The 19,835-nt window shown below is 39.3% G+C and overlaps 1 protein-coding gene across 2 annotated transcripts in view; it reads left to right on the top strand.

Moving 5' to 3' along the window:
• The window catches only part of ROR1 (receptor tyrosine kinase like orphan receptor 1), a 429,702-nt gene that overhangs the window by 376,686 nt on the left and 33,181 nt on the right, over nt 1-19,835 (top strand). For both annotated transcript variants that reach the window (XM_023586139.3, XM_071217416.1), the window contains exons 5-7: nt 168-295; nt 2,525-2,842; nt 3,894-4,139. In XM_023586139.3, coding sequence (XP_023441907.1) covers nt 168-295; nt 2,525-2,842; nt 3,894-4,139 — 692 coding nt within the window. The remainder of the gene's footprint in view (nt 1-167; nt 296-2,524; nt 2,843-3,893; nt 4,140-19,835) is intronic.

Genomic DNA, 19,835 nt, shown 5'->3' with positions numbered 1-19,835 from the left:
AACAGATGTTCAAGGTGATGGATGAAACTCATCAAGGGTGTGATTGCTTAGCCCAGTCCTTAGGATACTGTGCCCAACTGCGCCCCCTGGTGACTATGTAGGGAATCGTACAATCAGAGCCAACTGTGTATGTGCAGCATCCACTAATATCTGTGCTTTATTTTTAGAGATGAGTATGAAGAAGATGGGTTCTGTCAACCATACAGAGGGATCGCATGTGCAAGATTTATCGGTAATCGTACTGTCTATATGGAGTCTTTGCACATGCAAGGGGAAATAGAAAATCAGATCACAGGTAGGTAACACCAATGAAATAGACTTTATCACTTGACTAATAATTTTCTTCACCGAAAGTTTCTTTGAGCCCCTCTCTTGACAGAGTATTAGGCTAGGAATGTGGGTTGGGAAAAAAACAAAGATGCATGAGATGTGATCCTGTGGTCTGAATTTACATTAAAATAATTTATGATAGGTTGCTCTCAGAGGAAAAGGGGGCTTTGAGAAATCTCACATTCATTCAAACAATAAATATGATTGAGTGCTTTTGGCACGCTAAGAACTCGGCTGGGCACTGGGGATAGGAAGGCAGGGTGAGTAAGGCAGGTACGACTCTACCCTCACAGAGCTTACCTTTTGGAAGCAACATGATGTAGACTAAAAGTGACTAAGTTTAGAGTGTAGAATTCTGGACACTTGTCCCAGCGTTACCATTACTATGACTTTGGGGAAATCATTTATCCTCCATGTATATCTCTTTCTTCATCTTGGAAATGGGTAATGAGGCAAGATGATCAGAGGTCTCTTCCTGCTCTGCTCTAACAGTCTATATTTTACCCTTCTTATTTTTTTAATTGCAAGTGTCTTTCTTTTTTATGGAAATCAAATAGGGAAGCACCTTCTGGCATGCATGAGTTAGGCAATTTAGGCCACCTTGTACGATTTTGCACACCCCGTTCTGGTGATGACAGGAGCCTTATGTCTCTTCTATTAGCTCCTGTTCATTGTTGCCTTAGTGATCCTGTTTCTATGCCATGTATACTTTGAAAACCATTAAAACAACCTTCATGAGGTTTTTGTTCTGTTTCATTTGTTGAGGCACCAGGGCTGGAGATTGAACCTAGGACCTTGTATGTGGGAAGTTGGCACTCAACCACTGAGCTACACCAGCTCCCCTTCATGAGATTTTAATAGAATTCCCAGATTTAGCAAATAAAGATAAAGGATGCCCAGTTAAATTTGAATCTCAGATAAACAACAAATACTTTTTTTAGTGTAAGTACTTATAAAATGTTTATCTGAAATTCAAATTTTACCAGGCATCCTGTATTTAATCAAGCAGTCCTATGACTTAAGAAAGGCAAAAACAGGCACATAGAACAGCAAAATTGTATCCTATGTGGAATCTGAAATTACTGAGGGGTGCTGTTAATCTAGAGAAGCAACTGTAGGAAGATGTAGATGCCACTACCTGAAATCACCCTTGGTTTTCAAGAGCAAGTGAGATTCTGTGAGATTCCAGAGAGCAGAAATATGACTGATGGGGGGAAGCTATTGAGAATGCATTTCAACCTAATAGAAGAATATTTTTAACATACATAAATATAGTCACACAAATAAATGGAAGCTTTGATATAACCATGTGGTAACCCATTTAAAATAATCCTCTCTTAGAGATTTGCAATGAATATCAGCTTATTAGAAAGTATTACAGTTTTAAAAATTCATTTACCTTTGTTTAGCCAGCATGTCCCAAACTTGTATGGCAATGGAATCCTAATTCCACATAACACTATTAATATTAATACCCTACAGAATTAATGTTCTAAGGAGCGTATTTTGGAAAAAGGATATCAACAGCCTCATAGACTGCCTTGAGAGGTATAAGCTCCTCTTCATTGGAGGTATTCAAAGAGGCTGGTGTTCTTCCATATTAAATAAGAGGTTAGGTAAAGAGACCACCACTATTCTATAATACACACTGGAAAATTAGACTGTGCTCTTTGGGAACTTCCAAGTGAGTTGTCTCATTTTTCAGAAGATGGAGTAGAAAGCATTCAACCCACACACAAATCAAGCAAGTTATCCAAACTCATCCAGCAAGATACAGAACTAAATCCTGTGATCAGGCAGGGTCACCACCTAAGCAAACTCTGCCCTACAGCTGTCAAATGTTTTAGAAACCTCACAAAACTAATAAAAAGTACCAGATGAAACACAAAGTTCTGTTGCTTTGTAGTAAAAATGAAAAATGTATTATACTTTAATCTAATTAATTCCTTTTATGAGGAAATGGTACATATGTAATTTAATCCTTTGGATTTTTTTTTAAACTTTGTAATCAAAATTATTTTTTTCAAGCCTTTGAAAGTAAGCTACTTAGACATTCAAAACGAATCTCCTTCACTTTATCTGTTTGAGCAGCAGTTTTCTCCCAATGTGTATTTATACCTGATATCTGTTGACTAGATAACCAGAGAAGATAAACCCTGGTCCCTGGGAGTTAATAATTGTGTTTGTTTTTCAGCTGCCTTCACCATGATTGGCACCTCCAGCCACTTATCTGATAAGTGTTCTCAGTTTGCCATTCCTTCCCTGTGCCACTATGCCTTCCCATACTGTGATGAAACCTCTTCTGTCCCAAAGCCCCGTGACTTGTGTCGTGATGAATGTGAAATCCTAGAAAATGTCCTGTGTCAAACAGAGTACATTTTTGCAAGATCAAATCCTATGATTCTGATGAGGCTGAAACTACCAAACTGTGAAGATCTCCCCCAGCCAGAGAGCCCAGAAGCTGCGAATTGTATCCGGATTGGAATTCCCATGGCAGATCCTATAAATAAAAGTGAGTAGGTAGCCCCTGACCTTCTCCTCTTGCTGGTGCCCAGCAACCCCATAGCGAAGTGGAAATTAGACCTTGACCAACAGTAATTCTTTACCTCAGTAGTCAGATTAGAAATGGGCTGAATACCATGCAAGGAGCTGACAATGCAGGGGTGAATTAGACACATTGCCCATCTTCAGAAAGTTCCATGAAGGGAATAAATTTTAAAAATGGGGACTTGCCTCTATACCCCCTCATCACCACCAAACGAAAGATGTTCCTGTACACACTTCCCGTTCACCTAGGATTAGACTCCCTAGTAATTGTTCAGTCTCCTTTTGTAGTTAGTACTATTAGTTAAATGAGATCATGCATCTACAATGCTAAGAAATGGGTTTGGTCCATAGTAAATGCTCAAGAATTCATCATCATCATCGTTATTGCTATTATTACTACCATCTTACATTAACCTACCAAAATTCCATTAATTTCAACTCAAGAGAGTCTGCCAAATTTTCAAGTCAAAGCTCCTGTGGTCACTAGAAGGACTACATAATAGGACCTGCTTCTCAGGCCTGTCTTGTCCCTCAGTCCAGAGGTGGCCCTAACTCATGTTAGAAACCCATAATGCACTGTCTTTAATAAACATTTTCTGTGAATCACCAACTAGACTCTTTATCATATGATTCACATCTAAGGCCATGATCGGAAGTGGAAGGAAAAATTTGGCTTGAACCTTTCCTGAACCATTCACTAGAAAATTCCCCCAGTACTCCCCAGTCCCACCACAGTTTTTCTTTTTTTCTGTATTCAATGTTAAAAATACTTGTGATGGGCTGGTTTTGTTCCTGAAACATAAGCTTTAAATCCTCCCAGGAATGTAACTGTAAGGCAGGCTATGGGTCCGAGCCCAGTAAGTAGGGAGACTCTGTCCTGAGTGCCCCTTCCCAGCAGGGAGGCCTTGGCCAAGGGGTTAATTGTGTGTCCTCTCCTCCTGAAATTGCTGGCTGGCAGCTTCAGCATCTCCTCTGTTTCTTTCTCACAGCATGGCCTTTTATTTTGTGTTTTTCAGATCACAAATGCTATAATAGCACAGGTGTGGACTACCGGGGAACTGTCAGTGTGACCAAATCAGGGCGGCAGTGCCAGCCATGGAATTCTCAGTATCCCCATATGCACACTTTCACAGCCCTCCGTTTCCCAGAGCTGAATGGAGGACACTCCTATTGCCGCAACCCGGGAAATCAGAAGGAGGCTCCCTGGTGCTTTACCTTGGATGAAAATTTTAAGTCTGACCTCTGTGACATCCCAGCATGTGGTAAATAACAAGTCATTGCTTTTAATGTATTTAATCACCTTTAAAAGCCTTCCCCCCACTTCCCTTAGGAGAACTGAAATAAGGAGGGGCAGCGGAGATTGATAGCATTTGTTTGCTCTCAAACCACGACTCCAGGCGAGATAAACCTTGCTGTTTCTACATAAAATAGGATGCCAAAGCACACTCTGAAGGGGTAAGCTGCTTTTAAACCTACAGTTCAGCCACTAAGCTAGTGCATATAACGAACAGGAAATGTTCTCTCCAGAAGCACAGGTAAAACAGCTTATCACAATCATTCATGTAGAAAGGGCAGGAAAAAAAGATATTAGCAATAATGGTCCATGACCAAGCACACTCTTTTAGCACAAAAGGTATGGAGGCTGAAAGAGCACTATTTTCTGTGTGTCCTGAAGAGCACTCTCAAGGCAGAATGACAATAGCTATTACTCAGTCATCCAGGACAATTTGTGGATAAATGGTATCCTTTGACTCGTCCTTTTTATACTGCAGAAGAAGTGTTCAGGTGTCTAGAAAGATAATAGAATTCCTGAGTCTGTCTGTTCATTTTTCTACAAAACATTTGGAGGGTGGGAGACAGAATGAAGGCATTAGTGACACCTGGAGTATGGGACTATTTTGGAACTCCTGATTATTCCTCCTGATGTTACTTCTCATAGGTAATGTCAAGTGAGTTTCCCAAGTGTAGGAGGAGAGGCAGGATGTCACTTCTGGGAAAGCCAAGGCAAAGGGTAGGGCCAAAGAAGAAGAAATATTAACGGGACACACAAATAACAGAAGTCAAGGTAAGCTAGGTCTTTAACTAGATGATTATCTAAGCCATTCATTCAACAATATTTATTGAACACCTACCACACACCAGTTACTCATTCAGTCATGGGATGTAGCAGGAACTATAAAATGAGAGTAGACCAAGCAAATCCAAGAAAGAATAAGGAAGCCATGAGCCTAGAGCAGATTGAGTAAAGGGAGAGAGTAGAAGATGAGGTCAGAAGAGTAACAGAGCCAAATCATGTAGCACCTTATAGGACTATATAATCTTTTACCCTGAGTGAGTTGGAAAGGCACTAGAGTGTTTTGAGCAGAAGAGTGATATGATCTGACATATATTTTTAAAGGAACTCTTTGGCTACTGGATTGAGAATGGACGGTAGAAGAGGTGCAAGTTAGGAAGTTACTGCAGTAATCCAGGGGAGAGATGATGGGACCTTAACAGGAAGAGTCAGGAAGGTGGTGAGAAGTGGTCAAATTCTGGATATTTTGAAATTTATCATCAGGATTGCTGACGGATTGAATGTGGGATACAAAAGACAGGGAAGAGTCAAGAACAACTGCAAGGTTTGGGGATGAGATTGCCTTTTGCTGAAATGGAGAGAACTACAGGAGGGGCAAGTTTGGTGGGAGCTGGAATCAGGAGTTTGTTTTTGTTCATGCTGAGTTTGAGATGCCTCTCAGAAATCCAAAAAAGAGATACTAAGGAGGCAGTTAGACATCAGATTTTGGAATTCAGGGGTGAGGTCTAGGCTAGAGATAAATGTTTGGGAAGTGTCAGTATATTGGTGGCATAAGGCCATGAGAATGGATAGGAAACCAGGCTTAGAAAATGGGCAGCCCAGCCCCAAAGGGAAGAAGATCATGTCTGGCTGCCATATCTGGTTAGATGAAGACAACAGTTGACTTCAGACTGAACGGTCAGCATCAATAGCCTCCATTCGTAACGTAACAACTACCTTATTGAATGACTACTAGGTGCCAAATCCTCTGCAAGACTATCTTGCCTCTGTTAGCTCTTTTAATCCTCATATCTGGCCTCTATTATCCCCATTTCATGGATGAGGAAACTAAGACTTAGTAATAAGTAAGCAACTTGCCTTAAGACACCCAATATCAGTGGCTGAGTCATGATTAGAATTCGTGTCTGCCCAATTCTCAAACCTGTTTTTGCTTATTCCACTAAGCAATACTGTCTCCTCTAAGAAAAAGCAAAATGAATCTGCTTAACGGCAACAATAGCAGATAAACTCTAAATATATAGTTCACAGTAAAAGCAGTTTATTACAGTATTAAGGGCATAGGTTCTCGTACCAAAGTGCCTGGGTTTGAATCCCAGTTATTCTATTAGGTTGGTGCAAAAGGAATTGCGGTTTTGGACAGTGAATTTTAAATCATTATAACTAGGCTCAAACACATCTTTATTAATCCAAATAGGAACCATTACAACCAACACATTTTTGCCAATGAGAAATAAGTTTGTTTATTCCTGTAGCATAAAAATCCATGCTTTGGGATTCGACGAACTCTTGGAAAGCATTTTCTGCATCCTGCTGGTTGTGGAAGTGTTTTCCCTGCTAAAAGTTTTTGAGATGCTTGAAGACATGGTAGTCGGTTGGCGAAAGGTCAGGTAACCGGCGGATGAGGCAAAACTTCGTAACCCAAATCGTTCAACTTTTGAAACAGTTGTGCAAAGTGCAGTCGGGCATTGCCTTCGAGAAGAATTGGGCCCTTTCTGTTGACCAATGCTAGCAGGCATTGCAGTTTTTGGTGCATCTCATTGATTTGCTGAGCATACTTCTCAGATGTAATGGTTTCACCAGGATTCAGAAAGCTGTAGTTGATCAGACTGGCAGCAGACCACCAAACAGTGACCATGACCCTTTTTTTGGTGCAAGTTTGGCTTTGGGAAGTACTTTGGATCCTCTTCTTGGTCCAACCACTGAGCTGTTCATTACCGGTTGTCATATAAAATTCACTTTTCATCACACATCACAAACCAATCAAGAAATGGTTTGTTGGGAAACGGACTTTGGCCCAGTGGTTAGGGCGTCCGTCTACCACATGGGAGGTCCGCGGTTCAAGCCCTGGGCCTCCTTGACCCGTGTGGAGCTGGCCCATGCGCAGTGCTGATGCGCGCAAGGAGTGCCCTGCCACACAGGGGTGTCCCCCGCGTAGGGGAGCCCCACGCGCAAGGAGTGCACCCATAAGGAGAGCCGCCCAGCGCGAAGGAGGGAGCAGCCTGCCGAGGAATGGCGCCGCCCACACTTCCCGTGCTGCTGACGACAACAGAAGCGACAAAGAAACAAGACGCAGCAAAAAGACACAGAAAACAGACAACCGGGGGAGGGGAGGAGAAATTAAATAAATAAAAATAAATCTTTAAAAAAAAAATGGTTTGTTGTTGATCCGTTGAAGATGACACTTCACCAAAACAATGTTTTTTTTTTAAATTTTTGGTCAGCTCATGAGGCACCCACTTATCAAGCCTTTTCACTTTTCCAATTTGCTTCAAATGCCAAATGACCATAGAATGGTCAACATTGAGTTTTTGAGCAATTTCTTGTATAGTTGTAAGAGGATCAGCTTCGATGGTTGCTCTCAATTGGTCGTTGTCAACCTCTTATGGATGGCCACCACAATCCTCATCTTTAAGGAGCTCATCTCCTTTGCAAAACATCTTGAACCACCACTGCACTGTACATTCATTAGCAGTTCCTGGCCAAATGGATTGTTGATGTTGTGAGTTGTCTCCACTGCTTTACGACCCATTTTGAACTCAAATAAGAAAATAGCTTGAATGTTTTTTATCTAACATCATTTCCATAGTCTAAAATAAATATAAAATCAACAGCAAGTAACAAGTCATTAGCAAAAAAATATAAAGTGAGAAAAGCACATTAAAATGATGTAAAACATAGCCACATTTATTTAAGAATGTATGTCATTATCAAATGGCAAATTTCAACAATGCAAAACCACAATTACTTTTGCACCAACCTAATATGAATTGGCTGTATTTACTTAGACAAGGTCCTTTTTTTTTTTTTTTTTTAGATTCCATGATCTTATTATTATTAAAATTATATTTACGTTGTTACATTTTCTTTTTTTTTATTCTTTTATTTTATTTTATTTTATTTTATTTTATTTACTTTGTAATAATATTACATTAAAAATATATATATATGAGGTCCCATTGAACCCTACCTCCCCCACCCCACCTCTCCCCCCGCTCAGCAACACTCCCTCCCATCATCATGATACAGCCATTGCATTTGGCAAGTATATCTTTGGGCACCCCCGCACCCCATGGTCAACGGTTCACACCATGGCCCACACTCTCCCCCATTCCATCCAGTGGGCCCTGTGAGGATTTACAATGTCCGGTGATTGCCCCTGAAGCACCATCCAGGGCAGCTCCATGTCCCAAAGACGCCTCCACCTCTCATCTCTTCCTGCCTTTCTCCATACCCATCAGCCATCATGTCCACTTTTCTCAATCCAATGCCACCTTTTCTATGTGGACATTGGATTGGTTGTGTCCATTGCACCTCTATGTCAAGAGGAGGCTCAGATTCCACCTGGATGCTGGATGCAATCCTCCCACTTTCAGTTGTAATCACTCTAGGCTCCATGGTGTGGTGGTTGTCCTTCTTCAACTGCATCTTAGCTGAGTGTGGTGAGCCCAATGAGTCAGATTGTAGGTGCTGGAGTCTGTTGAGGCTCAGGACCTGGCTATCACATTGTCAGTCCAGAGATTCAAATCCCCTAAATATATCTTAAACCCCGACACTAACTGCACCTCCAGCACATTAGCATGAAAGTTAGACAAGGTCCTTAATCCCTCTTAATCTCATTTTTCTCATTGATAAAATGGAGATAAATAATGATACACACTTAGAATTTATTGTACGAATAAATGAGTTAATAGCTGAAAAGCTCTTTGGTGCCTGAAACATAGAAAATTTTCAATAAATAGTATCAATTATAATTATTATATAGTCAATATATAAAGAGGAATTTAATATAATTATTATATGATTAATATAGAGAGAGGAATACTTGCTGACAGTTCAGCAAATATTAACTGAGAGCTCACAATGGGGGACAGCTGAAAGCAGAATAAAATGCGATTCATACCTTTGAAGCATATAAGTTACAGTGCAGTGTATTTGATACTATAGAGGTTAGCAGAAATATGATAAAGCAGAGACAAAAGAGAGCTAAAACATTTTAAGGAAATCCATTGGGAAAAAAGTAATTAAAATGTTAAAAAGAAACTTTAGTGATGAAAAGTTGGGAACTATTATGCTACAATTTCATTCTCACATGTTACCTGCTGTCATATTGTCTTTTCCGACAAAATGGTTTTGTGGATGGTAGAATACACCAAGTTGGAGAAAGAGGTGTGTGACTGGACTTTAAAATTCCATCATATAGGGGGTAAACAATAGATTGAAAAATAAACTCTTGCCGCCTCCATTGGTAACTTCAATGGAAATTCTGTATTTTTTAAATGTCTTGCACTTAATTGATGACTTTTCCCACACCTTATATTCAATAGTCACAGCAAAGAAGTAAAAATAAAAGGTTAGATTTATGGTCATTTACTTAGTTGTCCCCTGTCCCATCCTTTCTACCACACTAGGTAAAATATGAAGGCCTGCAGGAGAGTACAGAATAAAAGAAACACTGAGCATCTTCCATGAGTCAGGCACAATGGCAGGTGTTTTTATATGCTTTCTTTATACTCATCCTCATAACATACAGGTATTATTAACCCTATTTTGCTAATGAAGAAACTAGGGCTCAAAGAGCCCAAGGTCACCCAGCTAGTAACTGACAAGTCTCTTTTAAAGAAGAAATGCATTGTCCACGCTGCTCTGGATGAACACCATTGTCCATTAGGCAACTCTGGCCTTTAATTTCTAACTAATGCCCATCAGAATTAAGGAAGTAGTTTGCCCATAAACTGGAAGATTTGTTGATAATCTGAGTCAAGGACTCAAACTCTATGACAACTATTTAAGGAAAGATTATCGATTATACCTAAAAAGTATTGGTTTTCATTTCAACAAGCTTTCCTGAAGCTAAATCAGACCAAACACATTTGCAAGGAAGAAAGAAAGCCGTACAAGGTCTTTCAGACTGCAAAGAGAGAACTCACTTAGAGCTTTAAAACACCTACTGTGCACCTGCACAAAGCCCAGTGCTTTAATTATTCATCTCTATTTAAAATTCATAACCACTCTGTGAAGAGGTGTTATTAACTCCATTCCACTGAGGTTCAGAAGGGCTAAATGACTGTCTAAATCATACAGCTAAGCACTGACCAAACTCCAAAGCTCATGCTCCATTCCTAGACACTGAGCTATCGCTCATTGAAAGATTTTCAACAAAAAATACAAGAAAGACAATAGGCTCAGCCTCTGGATTCCACCATGCTGATTCTCATAATATGATATGGCATCAAAGAATGTTTCCTTGATGATGAAGAAATCCATCACAGTGTTACTCAGTATATTGTTATAGTATTAATCAGTACAGTGAAGTTTGAAACTCTCAGAACATTTCTTTCGGAATATCAATCTTCAGAGGATACAATTCAGATTCTAAGGACCAGTTAAATCTGGTCATGTGGAGATAGATTTAGATGAAAGTTAAATCTAGAGTTGACAAGGCAGTTTTCACCACTTTGAATAAAAAAGAAAAGAACATTTTCATTTCAATTTGAAAGAAAACAGTTCTCTTTAATTTTCCAAGCCAAGCCACAAATACATGCATTAAAAGAACAGGGACGCCTTGACATGTGATCAATAAGAAGCTGCTGAGAGGCCAGTGGCTCCCCAGAGTGAGAATCAGAGAAGACAGCAGATCAGCCGTGCAAGGCTTCTCAGAATCGCCCACCTACTCACAAAGTATTTTAGTAGAATCCTACTTTTATAATACTTATTTTGAGCATTTGACTTGTTTTCTCTTTTCATCCTCACAAAGCCCATGAAAGATAGCATGGAATTTCTAGCACTGTTTTATATATGAGAAAACTAAGGCCCAGAGAAGTGATAAGACTTATCCAAATGAGTTCATAGAAACCAGGTCTCCTATCTCTAGGACTACTGCTTTTGGTTCTACACCAGTGGTTCTCAAGCAGGGGCAATTTTGCCTCCCAGAGAACATTTGGCTGTGTCTGGAGATATTTTAGTTGTCACAACTGATAGGAGGGGATAGGGGATTGCCATCAGCATCTGGGGGCTAGAGCCAGGGATGCTGCTAAATACCCTACAATATACCAAACAGCTTACACAAAGAATTATCCAGCCCCAAGAGGTCAATAGTGCCTGAGTTACGAAACCCTTCTCTACACCATACAATTGTAGACTTTAAAATAATGATAATTTTAAACAGTAATTACCATTTATTGAGTACTTACAATGATTTGAAAACTAAGCTGAGGTTTTTTTTTTTTGCACATAATCTCATGTATGATAATAAATAGGGTTTTATTATAACCATTTCACAGATGGAAAGAAAATAGGTTTAGAGAGATTATGTAACTTGTCCAAAGTCATATGGTTAATAAGTAGACCCAGGACTCAAACCTAAGGCAGACTTTTAATTTCTATGATTCATGTATGCATGTCAGTGTGTGCATCCGGGTGTGGTTGTTTGGTGTATAGATAGATAGATATTAAGATTAATTTTTCATCTTTTAGTGAGTTGGTAGTAGGGCAGATTTAGAATGAATCCTTTCACCCTCCCTCCCAAATGGGAGGGAGTCCCATGGTAATGTTTTTTGTTGTTGTTCTTTTTCTTTTTCTTTTTTACCATGGTAATGTTTTTACATTCTTTAGTTAAATCTAAGTTAAGGAGATTTCAAATCTCTATAGGATTTCTCATTTTTCTACTGATAACTTTTGTTTTAGTTTCAACTTAAGGGTAAAAGAAGTAGAGGTCTAATTAAATGCAGAATGAAAGCATTTGTTGTACTTTCTAGAATAAAGGCACTTGAGAACAGTCTGGGGCAGATTGTTTTATCTGTGAACTTTTACTCTAGGAGAGAACATAAAATTAAACACAGCCAAATATTTCTGCTGTGACTTCTGGGAATTGGTTCTGCCAGGACTGGGGGGAGAAACCTAGGCAGTGCTTAGTGAACAAAAAGGAAAAAAGATAGTTTGGGCAAGACCTCATCTCTCATCCTCCTTGTCTTTTCTTTCCTGTCCCAGGCATCTGACAATTAGACTTGTCCCTCATTTATTCAATTGCTTGCTGAAGCCAATATGTGTTTAGCTTCTATTATGTTTCAGACTCTCTGAACAAGCTAGTTAAGTCCCTGCCCTCATGTAGCTTGCAATCCAGTGGAAAAATCAGAGAGAAAAAGTATACATGACCCTAAATATTTTCATATAATTCTAAACATTTACGTACATTAGATGTGCTTTGCACTTTAATGACTGCCGAATACTGTGCTAAGTTCTTTTTTTTAATATATTTTTTATTTTTTTAAAAGATACTTAGATTACATAAATGTTACATAAAAATTGAGGGGATTCTCATATGCCCCACTCCCTACACCTCCCAAATTTTCCCACATTAACAACATCTTCATTAGTGTATATTTATTACAATTGATGAACACATTTTGGAGCATTGCCACTAACCATGGATTATAGTTTACATTGTAGTTTACACTCTTTCCAATACAATTTTGTAGGTTATGGCAAGACATATAATGGCCTGTCTCTGTCATTGTAATGTCATTCAGAATAATCCCCAACTCCCAAAAATACCCCCGTATTATACCTGTTTTTCTCTTTCCCTCTCCTCAGAACCTCCAGTGGCCACTGCCTCCATGTCAATGACTTAAGTACTTACATTGCTAGAATCACAATAAGCCTACGGTAGAATACCAGTAAGTCTACTCTAGCCCATAGTTCATTCCCCAATCCTGAGGATTCTAATTCTAATTGAGAGGGGCCTTTGATCTCATAGGGCAGATGGATGGACCTCTCTTGCTTGCATTTCTACACTCCCTCAGTTCCTTCGAATGGTCATTGTCCATCATCATCTCCTTGTTAGTTGTCCAGGGTAAGTCCAATGAACAGGAGAGTAGGTGTTCCAACTCTGTTGAGATTCAGGGCCCTGCTGGTATATGGACAGCCCAAAGATTTAAGTCTCTTAGATGTACACCTATCAACCCTTGTATTTTTTTTATTAATTTATTTTAATTGTATTTTTTTGAAAATACATAGATCACAAAAAATGTTACATTAAAAAATATGAGGTTTCCATATACCCCACACCCCCCACTCCTCCCACATCAACAACCTCTTTCATCATTGTGGCACATCCATTGCATTTGGTGAATATGTTTTGGAGCACTGCTGCACTGTATGGATAAGAGTTTACATTGTAGTTTATACTCTCCCCAAGTCCATTCAGTGGGTTATGGCAGTATATATAATGTCCAGCATCTGTCCCTCCAATGTCATTTCAGACGAGGCCAAGTCCCAAAAATGCCCCCACATCACATCTCTTCCTCCCTCTCCCTGCCCTCTGCAACTACCTTGGCCACTTTCTCCACATCAATGTTCAGATATAACAGAAGGGTCAGAAGAGCCATGTGCAGGGAAACCACAACTCAGTCCAACTCTGTCATGCTGGGGAGCATAAATTCCAAAGGCCCACAGGCAAGCTTTTTTTTACCAGCCTCTGGCCTAGGACTAGTTGAAAGTCAATAAACATTTTTTATACCAGCCTCTGGCCTAGGACTTAGTTCACACTCAATAAAAATGTGAACGAACTACTTTAATCCTCACAATGACCACAACTTAAACATATCATCTCCGTTTTACTGATGGAGAAGCTGAGGCTGTATTGCTTTAACTACTAAAGCCTGGATTCAAATCCAGGCCACAGGACCCTGGAACTGTTCCTCTGTCCACTGTGCCACAACTGCTTAAAGAACAAATGGTAGGAAATTTCAGAGAAATAAACATTCCTTTAACATTTTTTCTTCCCTTTGATCATTAAGAGCTCCCTGGACCTTGGGGAAGCTATGCGTTGATTTTCTTATTCACAGCTCCAGGGATGCAGGAATGGAGCCCCAGCCATCAACCCTGAGAGACCCCGGAGACTTCCTATGGGGCTCAGGTCTGACACAGACTAGCTCCCCAGCAGCAATGCCCAGGTGGTAATGAGTTGCAGTCTGTCTAATGGTGTTTGCCCTTTTCCTGTTAAGTTCCACCTCTCTTCCCTTCCTGGAACCCCCGGGCCCCAGTCCTCAGAGTTGGGTTTTTGCAGTGAGAACCTGCCTACAAACTTCATTCACTACACTTTTTTCTGTGGTCCCTGTGGCCACCTTCCAAGCCAGATACCAAGGGTTAGGTCGGAAACGAAGTTGAAAAAGAAACATTTTGCCTATGTTCTCTCAGCTGGCACCTAGGGACACCTCCCAGGTTCACCATTTCACAGTCACCCATACCATTGTTTTGTACTCAACTCTGGGGGCAGAGCTGTGGTCTCAGTTTTCTGGGAGCTCCATTTGCAATGATTTGTCCATTCTACTTTGGCTCTATTCTACCACGTGACGTATACTCTCTCCCCCTCCCCCACTAATTGAGCTCCCCTATTTGTTTCTTTTTTGATTTGTCAGGAGAGGCAGAGGCTTGATTGTATTGGTGTTTTCCTATACAAACATCAGCCCTTTATTTTACTCTGCATCAAGTCCTGAGACCACTTTTCTTCCTCCAGCTAAGCCAGCTTGTCTGGTTTTCCCCTAAGGAAGTTATTTCTCCCTTTACCAAACAACCATAACCTCCAAGTAGCAATACTGTTTTTACACCTAAATAGCTTCACAGAAGAGTACCCACTGATAAGGAAATCAGTGAACTACTTGGCTCTCTTTTGAGTTTTCATATCTGGCCTATTGCTTTTGTATTTCCTTTTATCGTTGGCCTGCCACAGTTTGCCAAAGGGCATGTTGCCCAGTTCTGTACCTGAATAGCCCTGACTTGTCCCATAACCTTACAAGCACCTGCCCTGGGTTCTGCTTTGTCACAAACCGTTTTCTACAACGTGGTGGTTTACAGTTCGGGGCAAGGCAGATGTTTTCCAGATTGTGAACACTGCAGTTTTTAACTCACTCTGTCAGCAGCCTTCTCCCATATTTCATAGAAGACCTGTTGTGAGGCAATTTGTCTTTCAGCCATTTCTTCAAACCAAAATTGAACATTACAGTGAAGTAGATGGGGGGCGGGGGGGGGGGGGGGGGGGAGAAGGAAGGAATAGAGCACTGCTTTGTGTAGTTTGAAACTTTCCGGAAGAGTTATTTTTATGCTACAGAGATTTTCAAGATGTACTTTTAGTCTCCAGTCTTTATATATTTTTGACAAATTAAAGAACAATAGTGACCCAAACTTAAAACTAAGTCATGTTCCATAAACATTTTTAAACATAAAATAATTTTCTCCCAAACTTTTTTTTTACTGAGCTCGATATACAATGAGTCATTTGCCCAGTGTTTAAGCTGCTCTAACAGTAAGTTTTTGAACACTTTTAACTCTTTGAGACCACCACCATGCTGGTGGCAAGTGCTCATTGTCATCTTAACCCGTTCCTGATAGAATTCTGATGAAGCACTATAGTGATTGTTACTATTGGCTGTGTATCAGAGTTCTAGCAGGAAACAAATGGCACAATCGCACAGAGGAACGAGGGGAGTTTAATAAAGTGGCTGGTAGGGGAGGCAGTGTAGCTCAGTGGTTGAGCACTGGCTTCCCACATATGAGGTCCCGGGTTCAGTCCCTGGTCCTGGTACCTCCCCACCCCACCCCCCGACACATGAAGGGCTTCTTTATAAATGTGTGGGCAGAGGGGAAACCAACAAGGAATGGGCTAAGACCCAGGGCTGGCAACAGTGGGAAGCATTACCAGCCCTAGACCTGGAGAGACAAAGGGAACAATGGTTTACCATAACCTTCAGAGTGCAGTGGAGGCTGAAGAGTGGACTGTCCAGTGTAGCTGTGTCCCATAATAGAAGGATACAGCCAACCCTACGCAAGCTGGCAGGAGGGAGTCAGTGGAACAAACACATCAGCCATACTCTCTTCCTGCCTTCATCTCCTGCCAGTGCCTCCCATTGGTCTCAACTAACTAGAAGCCAGAGGTCAATGGTGCCCATTGATACTGCCCATAGAGGTCAGTCTTAGTGTAGAGCTGGGTGGAAAAGGACTGCGACTAGATTTGGTGGGCTGAGGACAGTGAGGGAAAATATCCACCACTGGCTTTAAATAAATTACTCTGTAAGAGAGCCAGAAGTTAATAGGGGCCTAATTAAGTTATGTGAACTCAGTTTATAAAATCATAGAACCTTGAGAGGAACCATAGAACTCATCCAGGCTTTGCTTGAACATTTCCAGGGAAAATCCAGGGACAGAAAAATCTCTCTACTCCCAATAAGGTTATGGGAAGCACCCACTGTTCAAAGTTCTGTCTTTGTAAGCTAGAGGCCAAAACTTGTATATGGAATCTCCCAATTAAAAAAAAAAAAAAAAAAAAGTTGACCACTAATTCAAATTCAAAAAAACAAATGCAAAAAATCTAATATGGAACAAGTTGATGAAGTAAATCCAGTCTGTGACCTCAGGTGTAATCATCCAAATTTGAAGACATCTACATATTCTTTGTTTGATTTTTTCTGCAGTTTTGAAGAGCCCCTAATTCCTGCTGCCTTTACTTACCCATTCTCCTCTCCTCTTTCTCTGGAAACTTCTTGCTCTTCTTAAAATGTGACTCTTAGAATAGAAGATGACTTCTTTTTAACCAGAGCAAATAGAGGAGGACCATGATGTTTTTAATCATACCAGTAGAGCATATTATGTTGCTATAAGTGCCATATATGGACTTTTTATTATTTTTTAAAATCAATTTCATCATGCTGTTTCTGAGTCCAAATGAGCCTTTAGATCTCCACCAAATCTTATTAGTCTTTTTTTTTTATTGGTCACATCAACAATTTTAGTAGATTTGCTTAATCATGGACTTTTCCAAGCAATGTCTTTAACCTAACTTTGCAAGATCTAGTATTTGTTTATAAAATTTCAACTGCTGGTTTAGAATCATTATTTTCACTTAGTCCTTTAAATTTTTATTTCTATAGTCAAACAATTACTAACTTTCTTAGATTCAGGCCATGTTCAAGCTTTATAACCATGTCATCATTAGGTATTTGATTATAATGTTGACTAGATGGATTCTATCAAGCATAGCCCTCTACAGTTCGGTGCTAATTTGCTGAATAACACTGTTAAGGTAGAGGTATTTGGTGAATTATAAATCCATCTAACGATATCATTAACCTGCCCTCTGTCTTGTCCAGAAGAATACCATGAATGTACATGGTCAAATGTTTTGCTAAAGTTTAAATGTGCTTGGTCTACCAATCTAAAATAATTCCATCAAAACTAAAGCAATTTGATTTTATGCAACCTATTGAATTTTCGGACTCGCAGGACTAGCCCAACTCACTTTTTATAGAGCAGAAAACTGAGGTCCTGAGAGTTTATGGAATCTTTTAGTGAACTCATGTTGATTCCAGTTACTACAATTTTTCCTGTGTTCACAATACTGCACCTACCTTATTGTGGTTAAGTCTTAAGAAAAAATAATAATCACTGTATATGGCCTATTCAAGTTCTTCTTAATAATCATGTGAGGAAACATATGGCAAATTGATCACCTATCTAGTCTTTCCATCATCTAGTCCAGAGAATTAATACCTGGTCCCAGCTCTCCAGCTGAATGCCTTACTCCATTCTCTCCCAAGCAAATGCCTACATATCTCTGGTACAGCAGGCCACTATAGGCTACATGCCCTCTTGTTTTGCAGTGTTCAAATATTAAGTGGTAGTTATTCCTGTTTTTCACATTTTCTTTTTCACACAAGATTATTATTATCTTTGAATTCTAAGTTTCTGTAAGATTTCTTTCCACCATAATTAAGGTCAGAGGGTTTTCTTGTTTTAACTCAAAGTAATATCACAGATGATGTTTTGCTTTTTAAAAGTACTTCTAGAATAAGGAATCATGTTTACCTTGCCTTAAGCCACAGGATAAGTAAGGAGCATTTTCTTCATTATATTTAATTACTAATCAAAGTATTGAATATCATTATAAAAATAAAATAGGAATGTCAGATGTGGACTGTGATACTGAATTGTTGATTTTAAAAAGGAACTTAATCATGTGCTCTCAACTAAATTTTGGTTTAAAAATCCCAAGTATTTAACTTCCTGTAACTAATATGTGTATTCAACTTTTAAAGCAGTTATTCCAAACTATTAAAAATCTCCACCAATCTAATATTCAGCCAATTTTCTTTGCAATGCATTGGAGGTGTCCATTACCCTTTAAAGTCAATAAAAATAATGTCGATTGTTCTAATGTGATATATTTTAAATGGTGTACAATTTTTATTGTTTTTTTATTTCTTTTTTCTTTATACATTTTTTAAAATGGCATGATCTCCACTAGATATTAGCTCTCATTGAGAGGGAACCTTGGATCTGAAGGCAATTGATGAAAAATAATTTCATATAATACATTAGAGAAAATTTTTTATTAGTAATATACTTTAAAAAGCATGGGAGCAATGAAATCAGGCAGACTTGCCTTCCCACCCAGACTCTGCTACTTTCTAGTTTTGGCAGTTATCTTATCTCAACTTCAGCTTCTCTGTGTTTAAAATCTAGATGACAACACCAAAGTGTGGGGCTATGATGAAGAATAAAATGCTGGAACATAAAAAGGGACTCAGGAAATGTTAGCATTGTAATCTTTCATTGGTACTGTTAGCTATTCTGTCGAAGATTTTCACATGAGCTTTTTCGAGCCAGATACTGAATTCCCTTCAGCTAAATCCAGAGTTAAATTGGGAAGGAAGCTCGCTGTATGGAAGACTTATAATAGGCCTGACTTTGTTTTCTCTCACTTCCAACATGACCAAGTATTGTTCCACTTGATTTTCTAATTGGCAAGAAGACATTGAGCCTGTTATGCTCATTTGCATATCCTCAGTATAATCAGAAGGAGCCAAATTTGACTATGTCTAAAAGACTTGGCTTCTAGACGTTTGTTCTCCTACAGACCTACAGGAAGTTTTGTCCCAAACGACCCGTTTACAATAAAAGGCATTCCATGAATAATCTGATATGGAATGAATACAGAATAGACTCCTTTGTTTGCCAGACAGGTGAGGGCCCTTCTTTCTCTTGTTGCTAAAAACCTAGGCTGGAAAAATGACTAGTGTTACATTAGCACTAAATTAGCCTCATTCCTTCCGTAATCATTACCCTTATAATGATTTCACCGAAAATCCAAGAATAACAACAGAAATTTTTCCCTCTCTAGGGTACTAAGAAATTTGAAAATTTTTTAAAATATTAATAATGATAGCATCAACAACTGTGGGGCAGTTTTCACTTTTCCAAGATTCTTTCATGAACATGATCTCATTCAATTCTCACATGAACCTAGTAAGATAGGTAGAGCAGGTATTATGGCTCCCATTGAGTAATGAGGAAACAGAAGTCAGAGAGGTTATGTTTGAGGCTATTTAGAATTCCCAACCCAATACATTTATCTCTGAACCCCTTCGGGAAAAGGGAGTCAACACTTATCGAGTGATTGAGTAGTACAGGTACTAGAATAGATATTTTCCATGTTACTTCATTTATTCTTTTCAGCAATTGCATGAAGTAGGTATTACCATTCCCATTTTACAGATGTTTGTTCAGGGAGGCTACCTGCCTACTGAAGGTCACAAGATAATGACAAAGATGGTTCTCAGAGCTTTTTAACTTTGTTTTTTTATTTATTTTTTTTAAAGATTTATTTATTTACTTA

This window comes from Dasypus novemcinctus, chromosome 9 (genome assembly GCF_030445035.2).
Source record: "Dasypus novemcinctus isolate mDasNov1 chromosome 9, mDasNov1.1.hap2, whole genome shotgun sequence".
NCBI lineage: Eukaryota > Metazoa > Chordata > Mammalia > Cingulata > Dasypodidae > Dasypus > Dasypus novemcinctus.
Note: the sequence above shows the minus strand (reverse complement) of the source record. Positions and strands in the feature narration are given on the sequence as shown.